General features: G+C 39.5%; 1 protein-coding gene across 1 annotated transcript in view; it reads right to left on the bottom strand.

Annotated features, from left to right (window-relative positions):
• Window positions 1-27665, bottom strand: part of LOC124556834 (apoptotic protease-activating factor 1) — a 285519-nt gene that overhangs the window by 42070 nt on the left and 215784 nt on the right. The window contains exons 15-16 of the mRNA XM_047130851.1: window positions 26907-27120; window positions 1012-1254 (exon numbers count right to left, since the gene is read on the bottom strand). Coding sequence (XP_046986807.1) covers window positions 1012-1254; window positions 26907-27120 — 457 coding nt within the window. The remainder of the gene's footprint in view (window positions 1-1011; window positions 1255-26906; window positions 27121-27665) is intronic.

Genomic DNA, 27665 nt, shown 5'->3' on the forward strand with positions numbered 1-27665 from the left:
AGTAACACACTGGTTACTACACCTACTGCCGTCAGCATACGTAAGCCATACCGCAAGTGTAGTGTGTGCTGACATTCAAATGGTGTACCTGCAACTACCTGAGGTGGCCTCTAGGGGCACCTTATCATCAACTGCTTTAACTGCTGTCATCAGGTCTGTTGTGTGCATGCAGCACTACACCAGTGACACCTGACATGGATAGAGTCCTTATATACATATATATATAATATGTACAATTCAATGTTTTGTACTGTCTACTGCAAACACTTCATAACTAATCATTTATTCCCTAACATACCCCCTGAGTTGGTTTCTTCAACATACAGCACTCAAGTCCCTTCCCAAGCTTTCTGTGTCAGTATCTCAAGCAGTCTCAGTGTATGGTAACGTGTGACAATTGCAACAGCCAGAAATAACAGCTAGTATAAATTCAATTGATGTGTAGAAAAATATGCCAGCAATAATTGGTTACAACTGTGGGGACAATATACACAGAAGTCCTCTTGTATGACTGTAAAGTTCAGTGTTGGGTCGAGCTCATTTAGTGAAGAGCCATCAAAGGAAGTTGGAAATGTGAATGCAAGTGACAGTATGCCTCATCAATGACAAGGGGCACAATATAATGCATTATAAATACAGAAAACTGCAACCAGTCACTTTTTCTGGATCACTGAATAAATAACCATTTCAAAAAAGTGAGTGGTTGGAGTTTTGTGTAATTATACTGAATAAACAGTCACAGGTTCTTAAACATATGCAATGGATAAGCTTAAAAATATAAGGCTTCTGAATCTGAACATTAGAATGATTTGTGCCTGGGAAATGTTAAAAGCAGTGAACATGGGAAAGAAAATGCCCAAAACAAGTTAGGATATTCAAGTTAACCAAATCCTGACATATACTTTGTGGTGACAAAAATATCACCCATGAATTATTTGCCATACTTATCCAACCTCCAAATGACATAACTGAATAAATATGTGGACAAGGTTCCAAAATAACATATCTTACCTTCAGCTCAGTCTGATCACCTGCGGTTATTGTTATTTCTTTTACAGACTTAAAGACATCCAAATATACCACTGGTTTATTAAGTTTCATAATGTGCAAAACTTTGTTGGGTTCTACTTCAAAAAGTTTTACCATACCATCTGCACATCCATATACAACACAGTTTGTTGTAACAAATTTGCAGCATGTGATTTGGGTCTCTTCCTTTGATGACTCACAAACCAATTCTTTGCCTCGAAGAACCTGCAGTTTATAAATTCCACTATCACATATTTGAATGTGCTTTCTTCAAAGAAACATGGACATTTATTTATTGGACAAATGAAAAATATATTCACAAAAATTTACCAATATATGATGCTAAAAGCTAGTGCCCTTTTCATGAAAGTAACTTATATCACCTAATGAATTAGTGATTTTTTTAGTAATTTGCAGGTTTTGTTGTTGTTGACGATATTGTTTTAATTGTTGTTATGACTGGTGGTGGTGGAAGAGAAAAGCTATGTTTGAGTATACCTGTTATTTAAATGAAATTAAAAGAAGATTTGTAGTGCTGTACATTTCCGTCTGGATTCCCATTGACTACTGCACATCAAATACTTCTTACAACACAGAACTACATGTTTTTAAAAACAGTTTATGCTTCTAATTACCCACATTTTGGTGCCTGCCTCAAATGCTGATATGGCTGATAAAGGACAAGAGTGGTATTCTTAACTTTCCCTGATTATATAGTTGCATTGTTCATAGTTTGTTTTATTATTACAGATTCTGTCAATAGATTTTTTGAAAGCAGCCTACTAAACAGCTGCTTAAACACACGAGAGATAAAAATTCCAGAAATAGCCTATGCATACCTCTCCATTTGAACAGGCTTCGAAAGACCCAACAGAACCAACCGACTGCCGTGTAATCTTAAGATCTTAAGCTGACAGGTGTCACTTGATGCAGGTATGGAGGGGCAGGTGTTCAGCAGTTTTCATGACCAGAGTCACTCTCTCACTCAGTTACCTTCTCAACTGGCCTCACAAGGGCTGAGTGCACCATACTTATCACCAGTGTTCGGCACAACTGGATGGTCAGCCATCCAAGCGCTAGCCAAGCCCTACTGTCCTTAACTTTGGTGATGAGACAGAAGCTGGTGTTCCTACTGTGGCACGACTATTGGCAGCCTATGCATACGAACAGAGGAAAGTAGAGACTCACCCTTGTCAAGACAGCTACTAGAAACACAATTACACCCTGTCAAGCTCAGTGAGATCTGAATTTCAGTTTCAAATCCCTGCATCATACTACTACCTCAGAAAAATGCTGATGAGACACAAAACCAAATAGTTTGAAAATCTTAAAGAAACAAATTGAGGCAGACATCTTATTGCTTGAAATAGCTAGAGGCTCTCATGCCCAAAGACAAAGTGAGTTGTTTTGAGTTTGTTATATGAACACATTAGCACATGGGAAAGGATTGTTTTCATGAGAAACTTATTTTTAATGATAAAGCAACATGTCTGAGACATCGTACAGACATAATGCATGCACCTGGAGAACGTAAAATCACTGTACTATACTACAGAAAATTCATGAATCACCAAACACTATGACCGTGCCACCTTTAACAACACATCTACTAAACCTTCAGGGCTACACAAATATCTATAAACAAATTGATTCAAATATCTTATGTCAAGAGTGGGACTTATATGCTCTATATCAGCGAACTCAGTAAGGGGATACACACTAAGTTTTTAAGGTCTACACTCATACTTGTTCCATTAAGTTATTCCTTTCTTTGGCAGAGATTGTCAGTAGTAGAGGTAAATTGAAAGAATCTGATTCACAAATTGAAAATTATTAACATAAGACCACAATAATGGGCAAGGAAAGCGGAACGCAATGACCTTGACCTATTAGTAAGTACCACCACAGCATTCACTTGAAATAATTTGGGAATATTGATGAAGACCTAAATGCGGCTGGTAGGACCAGGCAAATAGGCAAGTATCTGTTTTACATGAATATTCTCCATACCTCCTCATGCATTTTTAGGAAAGTCAATGTCAGTTTCATACTCAGAAAATGAATGTTGGAGGCAGTGTGGGAACCTTGTTTGCTGTCCATGGCAAGTTCCTACAGGCAGTGATTTGCTATTGCCTTTCTCCAACATGTTATGAAGTGTCAAGTATGTGTTAGAGATACGTGACTTACTGTGATGAGTGCTTGTACAGTGTTGTGTTGTGTTTCTGTAGGTACAAATGAAGTGAAGTGAGAAGGTAACATCTAGTGCTGACATGTATGTAGCATACTCTTTTTGAATAGCATTGAGGGGGCTGCTGAGCTTAATGTCTCCATGCAACAGACATATCACCATTGGCAGTGTCACATACCATAACTCTGTGCAACACTGTGGAGGATTCTGAAATGCAATCCAAGACACTATGCAAACTCTGGTGATCAGGAATTTGACATCACTACAGCTGCTTCCCTCGCTGGCCAAATACTAACGGTGGAAATCTATTCCACCATCAGAATGATAAGCAAAACTGAGACAATCGCAAAAAACTCATCCAATCCAAACAATTAAAATTAAAGACTTCATTTCTTTTCTAAAAATAAGTAAAAAGAAATTAATTACTCAGTATTAATGACTGAAATCTGCTATTATGCTATATAAAATTGTTCAAATGGCTCTGAGCACTATGGGACTTAACTTCTGAGGTCATCAGTCCCCTAGAACTTAGAACTACTTAAACCTAACTAACCTAAGGACATCACACACATCCATGCCCGAGGCAGGATTCGAACCAGCGATGGTAGCGGTCACGCGGTTCCAGACTGTAGCGCCTAGAACTGCACGGCCACTCTGGCCGGCTATTATGCTATATATATTAAAATCTTAAATGAAATTGACTTAGTGGTTGTTGCACCCAATTTATGCACTTAGATGGTTTTGCAAACGTATCAGTCCAATTACAAAACAAACATTCGGTTGTGAAATTTGCCACTCGGTGATATGTTAGGAATGACAGAAAGGTGGAATTTAATTATTGTGAATATAAACTGAATACATTTTATTTCAAAGAGAAGTCTGAAAATTCTACAAAATTGGCATATAGAAATATAAAAGTAACATTATTTTACCAGGAAAAACTGAGTGTTCAACATTAGGTAAAAAAAAAAAAAACAACCATCACATTTTTAAGATCACAAGATATTGTATAAAATAAATTAAGCTCTATATTGCATCTTAACAAAATATCGACAAAATTTTAGAAAATAATAAAATTGGTGGAAAGTTGGAGGTTTGTTAAAATAGCGACAAAAGATCCTAGAAAATAAAATTAGCTGAAACTTGCCATCGACTCAAAATCACTTCTGACTTCTTCTGATGGCTGGCAGGAGCAGGAGTGACTCTAGGAGTGCCTTCCTGCTCATCTAACACCTCGGTGTAGAATCTGAGTTTGTCATTGGTTGCCCAGTCTTCACCAATGTGGAGCTCCAAAGGCTTTTTGATGTGTTAGAGTTTGGCTTCTGAAAATTCTACACTAGCAGTGATTGGTGTTAGGTCATTTCCTTTGCTGAAATTTTTTTCCCCTCTTCAGGCCGCTCTTCCCCTATCCAGCTTCAAAGTTGTGGAAGGGCTCTCCATGAACTACACAAATCTTGTTTTTGCTTTTCATTAACAAAATCTTCTTGTTTTTGCTTTTTGTGAAGATTTTTTTTTTTTTTAAAATCTCGAAATGACAGTTACCAGTAATTTTCCCTAATCCTTCCACTTATATCATAACAGTTAGTGTCACCACAGTTTCCATTGCATAACATTGCATGAATAATACTTTTCCTGTTCTTACATTTTACATTTCTGGTTTGGAAACATTTCTTTTCCACTCATCAGGATGCCTCTTCCTTTTCTGGGAGGGACTGTCACCCCCAGTCTCATTCTGGCTGCAACTACAATGATGGGTTTGACTTCTTGCAGAATTTCTACTATTTCAACTACTCCCACTTCATTTGTACCATCTTCTGCATTTAAGCCATCCAAAAGATCATTTATTTTCTTCAAAACACTCACACAAATACATCAACAAACATCCAACTGGTCAGTTGATCTGTGTTTACCAGCGTACATTTCGTCATTGCACTGGCAGCGAGTTTCATTGTTGCGTACCGTACGCGTTTTGCCACAGTGCAGCCACCCTAACTCTGAATAAGAAAAATATCCCTTTTAATTGTAACAGACTGAAAGGAAGCTTTGAATGTCTAGATTTGTAAGTCTGACGTCAGTTGGTGCACTTTCCCCCAGACAGGGCACAGCGACTGCCATGCCTATTGAACCTGGCTACGAAACCTGCAGGCTTGGTTAGAATCTGCATTTATGTTCAAGCATGCCTTTTTCACGGCATTTCTGTGTTTAATCCAACCCCTGCACACTGGTGCAGGAATTGTATAAAATGTAATTAGTTCAAATTTGGGGGGAAAATCTACGAAAGATATTGCTACAGACAATTTAAGGCATTTGTGAAATATCCAGATATTTCACATTTACTTACTTTCGTGTTGGAATGCTTTATTAATCAGCCTTGGCTTTTTCCAACCTTGATTTGGGCCACCAGCACAACATAGTAGTTTACTGAACAACCAAACAAGATTTATTACAGTATTTTTTTGAATTAAAAAAAAAATTACTAGTCTTGCTGTAGCACCAAATGATTGTTTGTTGAATATGATGTCAAAAAATAAACATGTAACTAGAGAAACAACAATTTTTAGAACTTCACAGGTTACTGAATATAATAAGGAGCCTGAGAATTTAAAAAATTGGATACCTTAATAAAAGCGAAAGGTGTGAAGATGTATAAGGAGTTCATTATGCTTCTCTTTCTGTCGAGCTGCAGCTAGCATGAGTAACAGATCTGTCACAGACCACCAAATTACAAAATCCCATGTCTGCAGCTGGCACATACTTCTTGGCAAGCTTCATGACATTTTTATGTTTCTCAAATTTAACTGGAAGAGGCACTTTATAAAGTTTTCCTCTGGAAAGTCAATGTAATTGAGGCTTTCTGAATGATGAAGTCATGACAGATTAGTTGTGATAATGATGCATTACAGTGAACTACATGCTTATGTGAACTGAAGCACTCAAAAGAAACCGTACTTTGAAACAATAAACCTCTCATTATCAACACTCTTACTGTTAGACTGAAACAGCTTTTTCTTCTGTGGAACAAGAAGTCTAAAAATTGATATTGTGTAATATCAAACACAGTCAATTTCTTGGATGTATTTCACATGCCAGTATCTGACTACTGTTTGGTGCAATGATGAAGCAAGCCCTGGACATACCTTGTTCTTGTCCCATACACCCAATGTCGACAAGTCCATTCCCTGTATTATTCTGAATTGTTCCCATGAACGGCTCCCATTCTAGTACCACACGACAGAGCAATTTTCAAACTACACAATGTAGGCAAATCTAATCTTTGGCCTAAAGTAGACTTATCTGTTTATTTTACCAAATTCCTTCAATTAAAATTCTTCAAAATAGAGCCCTTGAGCATTCTTACACTTTTGCAATAGACAAGGACTGAAAAACTCTGAGTAGCACGGGGTGTTTACTGGTATTTGATCAGTGATCTAGGCTGATATGATCACAAAACATATGAACATATGATTTAATTCTTACTTTCAAGAAGGTGAGATGCCTCCCTCATGACTGTGTCACACTTTCAGATGCCATCTTCTATCATAGACAGCAGCTTCTCGAAACAGGCCATGTCCATCCTAATGAAGTTCCAAAATTCTTGCAGATCTTTGGGCCTCAGTTCCTTTCATTAACAGTGAATATAGGTGCCTGCCTTTGTCCCTTCCTTTCAGCCAGGGTCGAACCTAACAACGTCTAACTTTTCATTTACATTGCTATTCTACCCTAATCCGAAGATTTATTGTCACTGCCAGAATAGCTCCAAAAACAAGTGCATCCTCCATGTGCAATATGCTGTACAAATGTAAATTTCAATATACATATACCTGTGTAACCAAGTGCTGTAACATAAAACTGTTGAGTCTGTAACTCAAAACAGTACTAACCTACATAAGAGAAAAACAATTACTTAATAAATAATGGTAAAAAACAGTTTCTAATTAAATAGGAACCTTGAGCTCACAGAAATAAATTGAACGTAAGATATTCCGGTATATTATACAGTCCCCCTTGGGTTGCGCACAGTAGAATGAACGACTTTACAAGACATCAGACAGTTCTATTTCCTTTTCGTGCATATCATCTGCAGCTGCACATGCGTGTTAGTTATATCCTGCGTGGATGGTGTAATAGGTCGGAAGTCAAATAGTCTGTAGTTACAGGTGCACATTAGGAGCGCTGGTTCACAGGTGCACAGTTAAGGTGCATCGTGTAATACAGGTTTTATGATGGGTTGAACTCTACTGGAGACACTTTCAGTGAAGTATCTGAATCTCTGTGGAGGAATGGCAGCCCATTCTTCCTCAAGAGCTGACGCTGTGGTCTGGACTAAAGTCAACATTCTAACTAATCCCAAATGTGTTCCTTTGGGTTCAGGTCAGGACATTGGGCAGGTCATCCCACTTCAGGAATGTTATTGTCCACAAACTATGACTCATAGATACTGCTTTATGGCAGGGTGCATTGTCATGCAGATACAAATAATCATCATCTCCAAACTGTTCCTGTACTGTACACAGTGCTGTAAAATATCTTCATATCCTTCCACATTTAGTTTTTTCATAAGTGCAATAAGGGGACCACACCCTAACCATGGAAAATACCCACATATTGTAACACCAACTCCTCTTTACTTCACTGTTGGCATTACACATGATGGCAAGTAATGGTCTCTAGGCATTCGGTAAACCCAATCCCCTCCATCAGATCGCCACAGGGGATAGCTCGATCTGTCACTCCAAATCACTTGTTTCCAGTGGTGTCACTCTTTACACTACCTCAAGAGTCATCACTTAGTGTTGACTACAGAAATGTGTGACTTATGAGGAGTTGCTTGACTATTATACCCCTTTCTTTTTAACTCCCTACACATAGTCATTGAGCTAGCTGGACTGCTAGTTGCACTTTGGAAGTCATTAGTTATTCCTTCCATTGATTTCATGTGATTTTTTACAACTATTCTCTGCAATGCTTAACGATCCCTGTCTATCAGTACACATGATCTGCCTGATCTTAGTTTAGCTGTAGCTTTTCTTTTGCAATTCCATTTCACAATCACATGAGCAACAATCAGGGACTTGGGGAGCTTAAGAAGGGTTGAACGTCACTGATGGATTTGTTACTCAGATGACATCCCAATGACTAGTCCACATCAAAGTCGGCAATCCTCCTGATCAACCCATTCTGCTGCTATTGCTTCTCTACTGACAACACAATACTCCCAGCCTCCTTTTATGTTGGCAGGTCCACCTCTCATGACATCTAGTGGTCAATTACATTAAATATGGGTCTCTGGATACTTTTGACCATATAGTGTATGTTACCCAGCTCTGGATGGTGTCATCATCATTGTCGTCATCTAGGGATGAAAAAAAATTGGGACAGCACTGCACAGTCAATAGAGAATGCTGTGACTACTCATGCTCACTGGTGCAAACGTGTGGCCATAGTAAGAACACTGTTTGATGTCCTCTGCCAATTTTCATCATTTCACACTATCCAAAGATGTCCAAAGTAAGTAATTCATCTTATTATTAACTTAATAACCACTTTTTTTGTACAAACACACTGTCAAATGTACTTCTCAGTGACTGTATTATTTTGTATGCCAAATGAAATTATTGAGACGGATGTGATGAAAGGACTAAGAAACCATGGACTTAATAGCTGTGAAACTGCATGAGGAAACAGGACAGGTCTGCCAGATATATTATCAAATAAAAAAGTTATCTTAAATTTGGAGAGTTTCAGTTTGTGGTAAGTTCTGGTGTCGCTGCTGTGAAATTGTAGGACAAAAAACTGTTTATCTGTTTTCTACTTACAACAACCCAAAAGAAGATGTATCTACGGGAAGAAAAATAAAGTATGACTTTAAGATAACTGTGTCCTGTCCTAAAGCAGTATGTGATTATGATGACCCAGTGGGTTCAGTAGACAGGTTCAATCAACTATGAGAAAAATACATGATTGACAGACCTTTAAAAGGTGGAATTGTCCTTTTGTGTAATTGACTGCTGGGTTTTCAACCAGAAAAAGAGGGGTTCAGTACCAACTATCTTTTCAGCAGAGAGAGGAGTTTCTTGTGTGTCAGATGATCTCCAGCTAGTGACTGTAGGCAAATTTCTTGTGCACCAGATCATGTCCTGCTAGTCAACACAAGTTTCTTGTGCATCAGATGATGTCCTGCTAGTGAATATAGGCAAACACATTCCGAAAGACAGTGGTATTAGGGAGCAATTCACATACTGCACTACAAAATCCAAACATAAGGGAACAAAAGTTGTTTGCTCCACTTATATCTTACCATTTTGTGCCATGCCAAGCTTTTCTAAGTTTCATGTCATGTAAGGCTCTGTAAACTGTGAACTTATAACTTTTCTTGAAACCTAAATTATAGTGAGTGTTCTTGTACAATGATAGTTAACAAATAAACTGTTAAATATATATACAGGGTGTCTCAAAATAAAGTTTATATTTCAAGAGCTCTCTGTGCATGCGCAACAAATTGGAAGACTGTGGGGGTATGTTCATGGCTTGCTTGGCCTTAGGGATACAGTCTAAATGGAGCACTTCCTGGGAGTGGACCGCATGTTCTGTATGTGAGCATTTTACAAAAACGGCGTTTCATCGACTGTCGCACAGAGGAAATTTTGCAGTGATCATGGAGTGCATAATTTAGATGATGCTCCTTACCCAGAAATGGATCAAAACATTTGAGGACACTGATTCAGCACTGGCAAAACCAAAATCTGGATGATCACGGTCATCAAGAGCAGCTGAATCCGTGAAGAGTGTAAGTTGATCTGTTTGTGGTGATCCTAACCTCTCCATTCATAAGCACGCAAGTTTCTTAAATGTACATAGCTCATTATTGTAGCAAATTCTGCAGACAGACCTTACACTGTGCCCTTACAAAATCTAAGTAGTGTAAGAATTAAAGCCTCAGGATGCCATACATAGGCTGCAGTTCATTAATGATGTGACTGAGAGCCCTTAATTTAACAAACTCTTATTTTCTGACAAGGAGCATTTTCACCTGAATGGTCACATAAATAAGCAAAATTTCCACTACTGGAGTGCAACAAATCCCAGACAGCAGCATGAGAAACCATGTCATTTGCCAAAAGTTACTATAGTGGCTGCGATATTGGTTCGAGGAACAACTGGCTCAGACTTCTTTGAGGATGAAGGCAGTGTAGTCACAGTGGGTCTGGATTGTTATGCAACAATGTTAAATGATTTTTTGGTGCCTTAACTGCAAACGTTTCCTGGATGTAACCAAGGAACATTGTTTCAGCATGATGGAATGACAGCACATATGTCCAACGTGTCTGTACTGCGAGTTCATGAAATTTTCCCTGGTAAATTGATCTCCAGGAGGGCTGACATAAATTGGCCCCCATGCAGTCCAGATTTGAGGTTAAGCTTCGACTAAGTCTATACAGTATACTAAAATGATGATATGAACTGCACAGAAGCTCGTAGACAAATGACATCAGGTATATTTTGAAAACAATTTCCCCACCATCAAACGTGGATGGAGCAATCAAATTGCAATGTACAGTCACAACAGAAAAAAATTGACATATTCCTTTTTAAATAAACCTTTTAACTTTGAAAGGGATAGTATATCATCAACATACAAGACTTTTAAATTTAATAGAGGCTACAGCTGTGACAGAGGGAGGAAATATTACAAGGCCAGTGGTGACATCTGCAAGATCACATCTTCTCTTAACAGGCTCTCCCTCCTCTGCCCTGAGTGTAAAAAAAAAAAAAAAAAAAAAAAAAAAAAGAAAAAAAAAAAAAAAAAAAAAAAAAATATTCCTGGTTCAAAACTAAAACTAAATCGCCAAACTGCATATTTGTATTACCAGGGACCTCAAAGGGAAGGTGCAGTGGATAAAATGCCATGCAGTTCAGTTAAAAGATGGGTGACAGGTGGCATTCAAGTATGGACTTGAGAATGTGAGTTACAATATAGGCCCTGAGAGCAGATGTTAGAGCTGTGTTTTTTTTTAGAGTTTATTTCAGCCAACTCTCATAATTTGTGGGACCACATATGGCAAAACTACATGGTCACAGAACATGTCACTACATAATTCACAGAAAGCAGATAAAAATTACAAAACATTACAGTGAAAAGCTCTAAACTAATTTGAAGAACTATTGTACAGAAAAAAAGAAGTGTGCCACAAGGAAGCAATTCAACTTAGATACGAAAATCTGGAATTTATCACTTACATTTTTCTCTTCTGCAGGAAGCCTGTTGAAAATGAAACCCGCAAAATAGTGCACAACATTTTGTATGGTGGTTAAGGCCACCCCTCTCCTATACACGCACACACACACACACACACACACACACACACACACACACACACACACACAGAGAGAGAGAGAGAGAGAGAGAGAGAGAGAGAGAGAGAGAGAGAGGGAGAGGGAGAGAGAGATAAAAAAACTGGTGGGTTTAAAACAGAACTCTGTGCCAACCTGGTGTCAGCCATAAGATCATGATCATATTAAAACCCTTGCAAGATAGTTGTATAAATGGGGAATAGTGGTTTTTAATTTCATTAGGCTCTGCTAAATGTTGAAACTTGGCAATTTTATAGGTCAAACAGGATCCACTGGAAATTGCACAAATATGTACCTCTACAGCTATAATCTGCAAGCCAGAGGTGTGTGGTGTGTGGCAAAGGGTACTGTAATGGGTCAGACATGGGCAGCCAGTACAGGAGTACAGCAACAAAACCAGGCTGCAGCCTGTCAGCCAAAGCCCTGCCAGCTCAACAGCATCAGCAGAGACACCACTTCTGCAGTTGTTGCTTTCTGTGTGTCGACAAAAGGGGTGTCATGCAGGCTCTTGCCACATGATTGGCTGACCTACTGCTTATGCCACATAAGACCATCGACCCCATTCTGGATGTTTCAACACAGCCTCGATACAGGGTCCTTCCACAATTGTCAGCATGTGGAAACAGGATTTAAACCACCAGGGGCCAGTATTTCAGGATGTCATCACAGCTAGGCTGCCTGATGATGCACAGCATGTGTCAGCTGTTGTATCTACGACACTGCCTCCGCTGGTCCGCAAACCAACAACCACCACCTGAGTGTCCAACCTGGGCTCACAGCCACTGCCTCACTGCTGTGCCCCTACCCAGCAGCCATGAGACATCATGCTAAGGTAGCCGGGCTACCACTACCATCCACAGGGAACACCTGCATCAACACACCTGAACTGACATGCTGTGGTCTGAGGATCACCTTCTTTTGACTGCAGTCCATCTGTTTCAGATGTGCTGAACAATGTCTGTTTATGTCCATCAATAAACTGTTCTTTCAGCTGATTGGCTGCCTTCTTCAGCCGGTCCATCACCAACCTGCAGCAGAGAACCACATGCCCATCCCTAACCTACAGTACACCTTTTACAATATTGGTGTCAAAAGATCTGCTGGAGCTGGAAATGGTCATCAAACTAAACCTCGAAGAGAAGGAGATTTTTCCTCTCTCTCTCTCTCTTTTTGTGGGGAGGGGGCTGTCTTGTTGTGTTTGTCCTTTCCTTTCTACTTGGGTACATTATACGCTTGTAGTGGTAGTGCTGACTGAAATGGCTGTCACTGAGAAAACAACACCAAGGAGAGAATTCAGCATCTACTAAATGAGGCAGCTAAGGTTAGAGTTGACAATGGAGCTTTGGGTAAGGAAGCGAATCTTTTGAAAGGTGAAAGCAGGGAAGGGTCACCCTTGAGCACATCTTCACCAATCCTTGATGCTGCTATGGCCTAATTGGTGACACTGTTTTCTGGTAAATCTGGGGGAGATATTTTTATCTTCATGAATAGTTTGCATACAGCTGTGAAGTTAGGGAATTGGAGTGATGAGCAATTGTTAAGTGTTGGTCATTTAAACTTGGCAGGGGATACCAGGAAGTATGTGATGTTCAATGAGAAACTGCAGAATGCTCAGTCCTTCACAGACTTTCAGGAAGAGTTACTGATCATTACAGGAAGAAGAATACCTTGCTGTATTATCATGAAAAACTTAATGGTGTGTTGCAGAAGCAAGGTGAATCAATAGACAGTTTTTTGGACATATGAATTAATGAATGATGCTCATGTCAATTGAGGGATTTTGCAGAAAGCTGAACAAAGGATGCTCGATGCATTTTTGTGGGGCCTGCCAACTGAAATGTTACTGAAAGTACACATGGAGTTTCCAACAACCCTGAATGAACCAGTGGCAAATGCAGTAGCTTTCAGTAAAATTGATTCTGTGACTAGACCAAGGGAGAAACTGGTAGTGTTTAATATGGACACTGTATGTCAATGGTGTGGTGCTGTGGACCACATTCAATGTTTCTGTACAATGCTACATCAGAGGTTCAGGCAAGTGGGGTACTCTGTTCAAAAATGTCCACAGGCACATAGACGGTGGAATCATTGTAATACTCATGCTCCTGCATTAAACGGTACAGGGAGCAGTGTGGCCACTTTGCGAGGCTCCCAGTTCAAACTATGGGACACCCTGATGCAAAACCAGTGGCAGACATTTGTCTATTCAGATAAACACTGAAGCACCAAAGAAACTGGTTTAGGCATGCATATTCAAATACAAAGCTATTTAAACAGACAGAATATGGTGCTATGGTCAGCAATGCCTATATAAGACAATAAGTGTCTGGTGCAGTTGTTTGATCAGTAACTGCTGCTACAGTGGCAGGTTATCAAGATTTAAGTGAGTTTGACATGGTGTTATAGTCAGTGCATGAGCGAAGGGACACAACATCTCTGAGGTAGCAATGAAGTGGGGATTTTCCCCTTTGACCATTTCACGAGTGTACCATGAATATCACGAATCTAGTACAACATCAAATTTCTGATACTGCTGTGCCCGGAAAAGGATCTTGCAAGAATGGGACGAACAACAACTGAAGAGAATCGTTCAATGTGATGGAAGTGGAACCCTTCTGCAAATTGTTGCAGATTTCAATGCTGGGCCATCAACAAGTGTCAGCGTGTGAACCATTCAACAAAACATCATCGATATGGGCTTTCAGAGCCAAAGGTCCACTCATGTACCCTTGATGACTGCACAACACAAAGCTTTAAGCCTCGCCTGTGCCCCTCAAGACTGACATTGGACTGTTGATGACTGCAAACATGTTGCTTGGTTGCATGAGTCTTGTTTCAAATTGTATTGAGCAGATGGACGTGTATGGGTATGGAGACACCCCCATGGACCCTGCATGTCAGCAGGGGAGTGTTCAAGCTGGTGGAAACTCTGTAATGGTGTGGGGCATGTGCAGTTGGAGTGATATGGGACCCTTGATATGTCTAGATACCACTCTGACAGGTGACACATATGTAGGCATCCTGTCTGATCACCTGCATCCATTCATGTCCAGTGTGCATTCCAACAGAGTTGGGCAATTCCAGCACGACAATGCAAAACCTCAAATGTCTAGAATTGCTATAGAGTGGCTCCAAGATCACTCTTTTGAGTTTAAACACTTCTGCTGACCACCAAACTCCCCAGACATGAACATTATAGCATATCTGGGATGCCTTGCAACATGCTGTTCAGAAGAGATCTCCACCCCCTTGTAATCTTACGAATTTATGGACAGTCCTGCAGGATTCATGATGTCAGTTCCCTCCAGCATTACTTCAGACATTAGTTGACTTCATGCCACATTGTGTTGTGGCACTTCTGTGTGCTCACGGGGGCCCTACACGATATTAGGTAGTTGTACCAGTTTCTCTGGCTCTTCAGTGAATAAAGAGAAGGTCGTGTAAGTTGTTGTTGGATATAGGGTCACAGGCATCCATGGCTAGCCAGAATATATTGAGTATAGTGGATTTGAGCCCACCACACTGTAGGTTAAGTGATGGGGTTGGTAAAAGTATGAATCCTCTTGGTTCCACTTCATTAGGCTCCTGCATGGGAGGGAGGGACTTCCAAAGATGAGTGGAAGTTCTGCCTTCCACGGGCATTAGCTACGGTATCATTCTAGATCTGGACTTTATGATTAAACATCACATTAAAGTCAATCTGCAGCAGTGCATGGTAGAGTTGGATGGGACATCATTGTGTATCAGCTCTACAGCTGAAAGAGTGGAACTGTTGCAAGGAACACCCAAGATGTCAGGTAAGCCGGTTAAACTGTGTACACAGTCTCTTAGACTCGACTTGCAGGATACAATACCAAAAAATGGATGAATGTAGAAGCTGATCTGCCAATTAATACTGCATGCATGGTAGAGCCCTTGCCAGGGAAAGAGGTACTGGATTGGGTGCAATGTTTTATGTTGTGAAGTAGTATCCATCAGTGTAGATAATTTTGGTTCAGAGGAGGTGAGGCTGTCAAAAGAACCACTGTTAGATAACTTAGACATTTTAGGGGATGAATTAGAAAGAGATACCAAACCAGAGTACCAGATGCTAGGACCGTCTATCAATTTAACTGCACGGAAAAAGTGTCGCATCTGAAAGGATGTGATAAGAGTAGATACGTAGAAGATATTAAAATAATATGGAAGATTATTTAAACTGCCTGGAGCACTATTAGCTACTCCACTGAAACAACATGGAATTCCCAGAGGGAATGAGCCTCCTGTACACAAGAAGCCATACTGTGTTTCCACTTTTGAAACCAGTAATGGAGGAGTTCACAGACCAACAACTTCAGGATGGAACAATAGAAGAAACAAGCCATCACATGATAAAAATATTTACAGGTTATCCTGCAATTACAGATTTCTAAATCAGAGAACATACCCCGTGCCTAATATCAAAGAGACAGTAGACAATCTGGGGCAATGCTGTTACTCCACCACTTTAGACTTATGCAGTGGCTATCACCAGCTAGAACTAGCATCAGAAGACCAGCCTAAGACAGAATTTTCAGCCCTATTTGGACACTTCCAGTAACATTGGATGCCTTTCGGTCTGAAAAATGCAATGGCTACGTTCCATCACTTATTAGACGGAGTTCTATGGGGCCTGAAGCAACAGTAATGCCTAGTTTATCCAGATGACATAATAGTATACTCCAAGGACATGCAGGAGCACATGATGAACCTGCAGGAAGTTTCTGAATGGTTGTGTGTAGCACAGCCGGCCCTCAGCTTAGAAAAATGTCACTCTGCACAGCTGGAGGTCTGCTATTTAGGTCACACTAGTGGCCAGGATGGAGTACAAACTGATTCATGATTTATGCAAGTTGTAAAAGATTTTCCAATGCCTAGCACAGCAAAAGAAGTAAAATCATATCTCATGATCAAGAATTTCTGTAAAAAATACATACCAGTATTTGCAGAGGTAGCAACATCCCTTACCCATTTTTTTTAAGCATTTCAACAGTTAAAGGAATTCTCATTTTTCCAGACTATTGAAAACAGTTTATCTTGTCTTATGATTTGATCAACCTTGATTTTAACTATGTTCTGAGCCACGAGATAGATGGGAGGGAACACTCCATAGCCTATGCTTCCAGGTAACTGAATAAAGCAGAAAAAAAGCTATTCAAGTACAGATAAGGAAGTGTTGGCACTACTGTTTCATATCACATATTTTCGCTTCTGTTTGTATGGGAAGTGTTTCAGTGTCAAGACACACCACACTAAACTAGACTAACCCACTGAGGGGAAGACTCACAGTAATGCTAATGGATTAAGCCACATAGTATGCACTGTAAAATGCATTGGAATAAGCACAGAAGAGTGGCACAGAGCTCAGGCCACTGACATCAACTGTGAAACATACACAGTTCAGCTCTGATGAAGGAGTGCTTTACAAGCACAATGCAGCCACTGCATCATTGTGCCACTCTGCTTCTGGGATGAAGTATTGTGGCAAGCTTGTGATTCCCTCTTGGCAAAGGATAGTGGATGATGAGCCATGGAATGCTGTGTTGCAGATAATTACTGGTGGTCACAGAAGAAACAATACATTGAGTGCTACATAAAAAAAATGCATCCCTTATGCTCAAACAGCTGATCTGAGTTGTCAGTGAATACCACTGCAAAGGTTGCCTAAATCTGAGAAACCATCTCAAATGATTGGCTTTGCCGTGATAGGCCCTTTTGCACAAACACTAGCAGGAAACTGATATGCATTAATTATCATTGATCATTTCTCATGTTACTTGGTCATGATTGTCATACCAGACCATCAAGCAGACACAGTGACTCATGCTTTTGTTAACTGTTGTCTATCGAAATTCAGTACACCAGAAGCAAAAACAACAGATCATGACACACACTTTACATCTGAATTGTTTATTGCATATTAAAAAGTTATCAATTGATGCCCTTCACCTGCAAGCAAACAGTAGAACAAAGACAGTTCATAGGTCAATGAGTAAAATGTTAAGTTAGTGAACAGTAGCCACAACAATTGGGACACTGTATTTCAGTATGTCATAAGTGTGTGCAATTAAAAAATCCATGAAAACATGGGTCTTTTGCCCTACTAGGTTGTTTCTGGTCGAAAACTGTCCTCACCATCTGAATTATGTCCACCTACTCCAGGGGAGACTACTGTTCAAAGGCTTATGGCATCAGGAGGAAAAAACTAACACAAAGGCTCTAGAAAGACAACAAAACACTTACACAAAAAATGGAAGTGGATTATATTATCTAATCCAGACATTCTGAAGAGAAATAAAAAAAAAGTCCATTCCACAGTACCAAGAACCATATCAGGTACTTGAAACAACATCCCCAGTTAATGTTAAAATACAACTTCTGACCCAAACCACACAATTGTTCTTATAAGAAGGATTCAACCATTTTAAGATGAAATGAAAGCACTGCCTCAATTGCTGGCAGCTCCTTTTGAAGAGAGAAGGGACTTGGGTAGACTGTTCCAGCACACCCATACACCTTAAGAACATGAGGTGGCCTTACGAGCTGAATGCTTTTATTTGCTTGTTGGTTATAAAGTATCAAGCTATGTCTATGTCTGTGTTATTTCTGTGAGAAAGGTTCATGGGGAATATTTATATATAGGTAACAGATAAAGAAAATTATTAATAGAACATTAGTGTGTCTAATTTAAATTGATGTTTGTTTTATATGTAGTTGGTATAGAGGCAGATAAGCAGACAGGAAGTGACTTTAGTTGAAAGTGAGAATGAGTCATCATATGTTTGATGCACCTTGGTGTTTCTCTTAACGGTTGAAGATAATTTATAATGGATGTTTCATAGGGCAATTTAGTCTGTAAAGATGTTGAATTTGAGGATGCTTCTCAAACCTGAGTGGGACAAGCAAGCTGACAGGGAACTTTCTCTTCCCATAGGGTGCAGACTGGACCTAACGCAGTACCCCGAGAAACCATATGGAAATTTGTACATTTGCAGGTACATGAAATACTATTGATATCACCCAATAGAAGGTCTCATCTTCTACTCACCTCTGCAGAACTATTCAATGCAGAAGCGCGCAACTAACAGTTTGCCCCAAAAAGCGAATACATAATGTACCTGAGTCATGTGAATGTACTCTGTTTCACTCTGAGAAGCCTGTGACCAAATGCCCCATGGAAGTCATTACAAGTGAAACCAGTGTTTTCCAGAAGATAGAGCCACACTTGCTGCACTCATAGCGAAACTGATGGTAGTCATTGCCACCTGCTATGACCAAGGACTTTTCAGCAGTGTCCAACACAAACAGCTACAAGGTCAGGGACAGCTAATGAATGGTACTCAATGTGACATTTCAGGTCCCATTTTCCAGTTACCTTACACCATTACCAGAATCACAACTCTAAACGCCAGCTACTTGTTAATTTACCTACCACATCCACCTTTCGAAATCCTGTCCAGGTTTCCTGGCTTTCCTAAATGCATTTCAGACCCAACTCTTTGAGCTACCCTGAAGCAGATGATAGTGGCACAAAATGGTCATATGATGATAGAACATATACACCATCATGTGAAAAAACATGGCACCAAACGACACTAATGACTCATAACCCTAGGGACTAGCACATGAGCCATTTATACTTTGTGCTACCATCTCAAATGCAGAGTTGCCCAAATCCCACCCTACCTTCCTTCAACCTGCTGAACCACAACAGTCATGACAGCACCAATGAAGAGATGACTCAACCAGTGACAAATAATAATTTGTGAGAAAAAAGCAAAGACAGGCACAGAAACTCAGTGCTTAAGGATCATATGTGTGAGGTACTGTATCTAAAGCAAAATAAAAATGAAATGCCATAGTCTTATCCGAACAATGAAGAAACATTCATAGACACTAATGTGTCTCTGTTACAGTCATACCAACAAAACAGGAACTTGGAGGACCAGATTAATCTATGGAGGGAGGAAATGTAATGTCTCAGACACCATCTGCCAGGACAGCAGCCCAGCAATGAAACCAGGCTGCAGCCAATCGGTCAACATCCTGTCAGCTCAGCAACATCAGTAGAGACACCACTTTCATACTAGGTGTTTCTGTGTGTCAACAAGCGGGACTTCACATGGGCTCCTGCTGCACGACTGACCGACCTAACAGTTATGCCGTGCCAGGCCATCAACCCACTCCAGATATTTTGATGTGGCCTTGATACAGGGTCCTTCTGCAATTGTCAGTACACAGGAATGGGATTTAAAACATCAGGACCAGCCCATTAGGGTGTCATCACAGCTGACCTCTCTGATGATTCACAACCTGTGTAAGTTGTCCTGCATCCACGACACTGCCTCCACCAGGCCGCGAATCAATGGCCACCACAGAGTGTCCATTGTGGGTACACAGATGTTACTTCACTGCTGCACCACTACCCAGAAGCCATCAGCTGCCATCGGCCATCTGCTGGGGTAGCCAGACCATCACTACTGTCCACGCGGAACACCTGCATGAGCATGTCCTCACAAGTGTGCAAGGATTTGAGGATCACCCCCATTCATCTGCAGTCTGTCTGTTTCAGGAAGTGCTGAAACATGTCTACTCGTGTCATGCAATAAAGTGTTCTATCAACTAATTGGCTGCCTTCTTTGCCCACTCCATCATCAACCTCCAGCAGAGGACCACTCACTCACTCCTACCCTACAGTACACCCATTACAGTACTCTGTAGCATTGTTACTCATCCACTTTCCTGTTCCAGTCACAAATGGTCTCCAGAAAGGACAATTGTTGTTTAAGCCTCTGTGTGAGCTCTGAACTCTCTAATTTTACCTTCATGGCCTTTTCATGTGATAAAAGTGACACAGTCATTGACTCTTAAAGTAATGTACACTCTCAGAATTTTAAGCACTTAATCTGTCTTGCAATGCGTGATAAGTGTGGATGTTGCCGTAGGATAGTCAAAGAGGGAGTGGTATGTGTAGACTGTGGTATGGAATTTCACTAGGGTGATTGTAGTGGAGAACTGAATGGGGATCTCAATGAGGCTCTCCAATGGAACTGTAGGCTCTGCAAAAAAGACAAGAGAATCGCTGAAGAGGAGGCAAAGATTTGTGCCCTTCAGGCTGAATTAGATCACGTGACGTTGGAACTAGATAGATAGAAGGGGGGGGGGGGGGGGGGGCGGAGGTTGTGGGAACTGGGTACAGGTAACAAGCAATGGGCAAAAGGGGAACAGCTCATCAATTTCTTCTACACGTGAGCTGTCAATATCGAATAAATTTGGCTTGTTACCTGAAGTAGGAGGGGCAGAGCCTCATACTGTTGTAGGTTACAGTAGGGTGCAGCAGGCTTCTAGTCAAGAAACTCAGTGTAGGTCAGTACCAAAAAAGAGTAGAATGAAAAGAGTCTTGCTGCTAAGTAGCAGCCAGGAGAGGGCTGTAGGCCACGTGATATAGGAAAAGTTCGGAGCAGTGTACCAGGTCGCAAGTACTGTGAAGCCAAGTACTACCCTCAGCCAGGTGACAGAGAACATAGGAAAATTGTGCACAAGTTTTGGCAAAGAGGATCAGGCTATTATAGTAGGTGAGGCAGGAAATAGCCTGGCTAAGGATAAAATAGGAGTAGCATCTACACACACACATCTGAATTTCATGGAGGTCCTGGGGCACCATGCCAGCCCTGGGTTAATACTGCTGTGAGCAGTGTTAACTCTGAGTTGAGCAGGTTACTGCTGACTGAAATGAATTCTCATATGAGTATGAGTGCAGTGCATGTTGCTACAACTGGGAGATGGGGTTATACTAGACATCGCCAGCACCTGAATAGGAGAGGGAAAGATATGTTGGCTGAACTTCTTTCAGGAATTGTATGAGGGGCCACCATCACACAATGCAAGATCCCTGTGTTACTGGTGTCAGATGGGTACCTTTTTAAGGTTAGAATCAAGTTAAGGCACCCTGTTTTGAAAGAAGTCACTATAACATAAGAGCCCAACAAGAATGCACAGAAAAGTAAGGTTAGCTTATTCCACCAAAATATTAGAAGATTGACTAATAAGGCTTGCAAAATTTAGAGGAAAAGATAGACATCCTGTGCCAATCTGAGCACCACATAACCACAGGGTTAGATAAGTTACATATAAAAAATTACAGTCTAGCAGCTTACTGATGCAGAACTAATATTGGGAAAAGGAGCAGTTGTTGCATATATTAAGACAGAACACAAGTTCAAAAGCCCTGACACAAGTAGATTTTGTAGTGATTAGCACACAGAAGTGTGTGCTTGTGAATCAATGCTGAAAAACAGTTCACTTTTAATTGTAACAGTATACAGATCCCCACTGGGAAATTTTGAATTGTTTATGAGGAACCTGAATTTCTTACTGTGCTGTTTGTCAGACATCTGCAAGCAGTTAATAGTCTGTGGTAACTTCAATGTAGATTTTCTACAGGATTCTGATAGGAAAAAATAATCTGGAAATCTTGTTTGGACCCTATAATTTGGTCTCATTAGTTAAATTTCTAACACAGGTGGATAAAAAGACACTAGGTCCCTAATTGATAATGTTTTCTTTGGTGAGGGACAAAGCAAGAAAATAACTGTTTACCCAGTAACAAATGCTCTCTCTGATCAGACTGCGTGGTTCATCAGGCTAAATGACATAGTGCCTTACAGTGTGGATACACCTCAGTGGAAGTCTGTTAGAATCATTAACGACTACAGGGCATATGTTTTTAAGAGTACTTTACAAGAAACAACCTGGGATGAAACCTATAAAGAATCAAATGCCAATATAAAATTTAATCTATTCCATGATAAATTCATATCAGTATTTGAAAACAGCTTTCTGCGTAAGCTAATCAGAAGGGACATTAAACAGCCATGTAAAAAACCATGAATCACTAAGGGGATTAAAGTATCTTGTGATAGGAAAAGGGAAATGTATCTCTTGGCAAGAACAAGTTGTGCACTACAAAAACTACTCAAAATTACTAAGAAAGGTTATTAAAAAATTGAGAAACATGCACATAATGTCAGAAATCAGTACGTCTGACAACAGAGTTAAGGCAATAGTGAAGAAAGAGGCAGGACAACCAACCACAAAAGAGGATAACATTACTACTGAATTGAATGGAAGTGATGTAGATGATAAGTCACAGGTAGCAACTGTATTTAATAATAATTTATTAAACACAGTAGAAAGCATAGGGACCAACAGTTCAAGAGAAAGATTACAGCAATATGTTGAAGAAGTAACTCATATAAAATTTCATCATATTAATGTACCACCAACTTAAGAGGGTCATACATTCTCTCAAGAATAAAAGCTCTTCTGGTTTTGATGATGGATGATGTTCCCAATAGAGTACTAAAGATTTGTTCCCATACAGTAAGTCCAGTATCGTCTGAAATATGCAGTGCATCACTAACTCATGGCATTTTTCCACAGAGACTAAAATATGGCATTATTAAAGCCCTCTTTAAGAAAGGTGATAAGAGAGACGTCAGGAACTACTGACCTATTTCGCTGCTGACATCATTTTCCAAAATTTTTGAGAAGGTCATGTATTTGAGAATAGTATCTCACCTAGGCAACAACAATATCCTCAGCAAATCATAGTTTGGGTTTCAGAAGGGTTGCTCTACTGAGAAGCAGATATTACAAGAATTAAATAACAAAATAGCACTGATAGGTATTTTCTGTGATCTATCCAAAGCATTTGACTGTGTGAATCAAAGTATACTCCTAGATAAATTGAAGTTTTATGGGATTGATGATACAGCCAACCAATGGATCATGTCATATCGAACAAAAGGAAGGCAGAAAGTTGTACTTAGTAGTAATTCAACCAACAGAATCCAGAGACATAATTCTGACTGGGGAGAAATCACATATGGGGTTCCCCAAGGCTCAATCTTAGGTCGACTACTGTTTCTCATATATGTAAATGATCTACTGTCTCATGTACATCAAGCAGAATTAATCCTTTTTGCAGATGACACCAGTATTGTAATAACTCTCAGTATACATAGAGAAATGGAAGAAATGGTAAACAAAGTTCTCCAAAGTATCATTGACTGGTCTTCTGCGAATGGTCTTACCCTGAATTTCACAAAGACACATCACATTCAGTTCTGCACCTCTAGGGGTACTGCACCAGTGATAAGTGTAACACATGGTGATGAGATAATATATAAGGTGGAAACTTCAAAATTCTTACATGGCCATATTGATGAGAATTTAAATTGGAAAAACACATTTGCATTTAGAATCATAGCAAATTTTGGGGAGAGAGAAATCAGTAAGCTGACGTATTTGCTTATTTTCATTCAGTAATGTCATATGGAATAATGTTCTCGGGTAACTCATCTTTAAGAAAGAAGGTCTTCATTGCCCTTAAATGTGCTGTAAGAATAATAGGTGGTGCTCACCTGCGATCATCTTGCAGACATCTTTTTAAGGAGTTGGGCATTCTGACTACAGCTTCGCAGTATATTTACTCCCTCATTAAGTTTGTTGTAAATATTCCACTACAGTTCAAAAGGGACATTGAGGTACATAATTACAATAACAGAAGAAAAATGACATTCATTACTCAACATTAAGGTTGTCTTTGGCACAGAAAGGGGTGCACAATGCTGCAACAAAAACTTTTGACCACTTACCCAGTGACATAAAATGTCTGACAGATAGCAAGGTAAAATTTGAAAATAAACTGAAAAAGTTTCTCCTTGACAACTCCTTCTATTCCACAGAAGAATTTCTATGTTTGTAATGTGTAAAAGGCAGTGGGTAGGAATGGCTAACTCAGGCTGTATATCTTGTTTTCATTTCGGGAGGAAAAAAATTATATGGTGATATTTAGAGTACAAATAGATGTACAAATTAGTTTGCAATATGAATGTAAAATGACTCACTCCACAACATGATGAATTATCATGCAAAATAATCCATGGAACATGAAAGTAACTAACTAACTACCTAACATTAAATCACACAGTGAAGCACATTGTCTCTCTTGTAGCATCTCCCACTACAGTTGGATTAGCATCTCTGTGACATGCTTGTGTCCGTCTCTGGATCTTCTCAGTTTCTGCTATCAATTCTGTCTGATACAGCTTCAAAATTGATGAGCAATATTTAAGTATTGGTCAACCATGGGATTTGTAAGTTATCCCTTCGTCGGTGGACTACACTTCCTGAGGATTTTTCCAATGAATCTCAGTTTAGAATCTGCCTTACCTATGATAATTTTTATGTGGTCATTCCACTTTAAATCTCTCTGTATACATACCCCACATATTTATTTAATGGAGGTCACTGCTTCCAGCGATTGTTCTGCAATTGTGTAATCATACAATAATGGGTCTTTATGTCTATTTATGTGCAATATATTACTTTTTTTATGTTGAGGGTCCACTGCCAACCCCTGCCCCAGCTGTCGATCCTCTGCAGACCATACTGCTCATTGCTACGATTTTCCACCACGGTGACTTCTCTGTATATAAGGGCATCATCTGTTGGAAGCTTCATATAACTTTCAACATTATCAATTTGGTCATTTATACAAATTGGGAAAAGTAATGCTCCTAAAAACACTCCCTTGGGGCACACCTGAAGTTACTTTTGTGTCTGAAGATTTCTCTCTGCTAAAGTGGCATGTTTTGTTCTGTTTGCTAAGAACTCTCCAATCAAATCACAAAGCTGTTCTGACATTCTATATGCTCATATTTTGCTCATTAGGCAGCAACATGGAGTTATATCGAATGCTTTGGGAGCCAAAGACCACATCATCATCCGGGTTGCTGCTATCTAAGCTGCAGTTCATTTTTGGAAATATGAGAGTGATCCCAAAAATGAGGTCTTGTTTTCTTCTTTTTGTAAATGGAAAGAAATCTTCTCTTTAACAACTGATAATCATTATAAAGGTTGAATATTCCTCTACTTTCCAATATAACCATTTCACTTGGCAAATTTTGTAGATGTTGGGGCAGTTTTTGTAGGCTCATGTGGTACCAGTGTGCCACCATGTTTTTATGGAAATGGTGGGCTTTGCACTTAATTTCACCATCACCACTAAAGAACCTTCTGCTTGAACATTCCTTCAATTCAGAAAACAAGTGGTAGTCTACTTAGGAAACAATGTGTAGCCATTGGGTGGCAATTCCAGACTATTGTGAGAGTTGTGTGACGCTGTTCCATCAAAACTGTTGCAGAATAACGATGGTTCGATGGGTGACACAGAAGCAAGCAGTTGTTTAAATGTTTACTTATGCCTCAGAAGTCAAGAAATCAATCAAAAATACCCCCTTTCAATCCCAAAACACAGTTTTCTTGAATCTGTCAGCAGACTGATTGAATTTTCATGGCTTGAGCAAGGAGGATGCCAATGCTCACATGATTGCTGTATGGTTGCAGGTATGAATGGAATACCCCAAGTCTTGACAGCCATGACAATCAAATCCTAAATGTTGTCATTTTTTGCATTGCATTGAAGAAATTAACAGGAAGATGAAATGTGTTGCCATTGAAGTCTGCTGTAGCCAGTTGTGGGCCCCTCTTGTGCATACTTTCTGATAGTGAACTTTTCAGTCAATGTCTCATGAATAGTGTTACAAGGAATCTCAGGAGCCAAAAACATGAACTCAGTTACAGTGAACCTCTTATTCTGATGCACGATTTATTCAATCGTTGTGACTCTTCAGTTAGAAACCGATAGTCTCTCAGTTCTTTTTGGCTGTGAATTTCAGTGCAACCAGCTGTTAACATCCTGCAATACTAGCAGATATTTTGACATTCATGCACTGCTTCTCCTACACTTCTATCAATCAACAACGAATTTGACAGATTTAAAGCCTTCCCATTCAAAAATTAAATAAGTGAGTGAATTTTCACCTGGCAGTAGCAGCACATGGGGAGTTCCATTACAAATGGCTACCAAGCCACAAGTGAGCATTCTGATGGCTGAGCAATGGTTTGTTTGTGAGTGGGGTAAGTGATATGCATAGCAATGTGAACAGCAGTTGTTCAAACAATTTCACCACCATACTCATCTTTATATATTTCTACCAAATACATCACACTAATATATTTTTAAGACAGGTGTCAACAAATAATTATGCATTGCATTGGTTTGACAGGAAGAACAATACCTTTATTAGCACGACATTTAGCACCAGGCATGGCACTTGACAAAAATTTTCTCTTCTCTCTCTCTCTCTCTCTCTCTCTCTCTCTCCCCCCCCCCCCCCCCCCCACACACACACAATCATATAACAATCCCGATGTGTTCACCAGTCAAATAACATTTTATAATATTTTGTACCTGTACTTTGTTGGTGTTGTCTGCAACAGCAAATAAAGGCAGTGTAAAATTAAGGTCGTCACTTTGCCATAATGCATCAAATGTGCTTAGAAGAGTGACATTATTCCCAGAAGCAGAAGGATCAAATTTCCAGAGTCTGACATTTTTATTGGTACATGACAGAAATCTGTGTATACTGCTATCTACACTGATAGAGCTCAGGCAGTATATATCCCTGCAATGCAAATACAAGCAAATGAGTTTAATATTCTAGGTTTACATGCACACTAACATAAGATATTGTTTGCAAAAATAATGGATATTTTGTTCTAATTTTTAATCTTTTTTACAATACATTTCCTTTTTATTTTATTTTTATTAGTATTATTTTAGTTCTGTGCTGACCAAAGAGGATAGATTTCAATTTTCTCTTCTTTTTATTGTTTTTCCTTGCAATTCCAATATCTTTTCATCTTCTACTGGTGTAGTTATTTAGTTTAATCTATACAGTGTTTCTGATTCTTTTATGTTTTCTGTCTGTGTCCCCTCTTAAATGTATTTTATTTCTGATTCTTGGCTGTTGTTTCATTATGCCCTTTTTTCATTTTATTTATGTGATAGAAGATATTGTTGGTAATTTGTTTCCAAAAAACCATCTTTTTGGGATTGTTTTTAATTAGTCACCACTGATAGTGTAAACCACACAGAAAAGATTAACCTGAATGTTATTAATAGTTCCAATCTTTTCTATAATGCTCAGGTAAATTTTGTCATCTATTG

The sequence above is a fragment of the Schistocerca americana genome, chromosome X (assembly GCF_021461395.2).
Source record: "Schistocerca americana isolate TAMUIC-IGC-003095 chromosome X, iqSchAmer2.1, whole genome shotgun sequence".
NCBI lineage: Eukaryota > Metazoa > Arthropoda > Insecta > Orthoptera > Acrididae > Schistocerca > Schistocerca americana.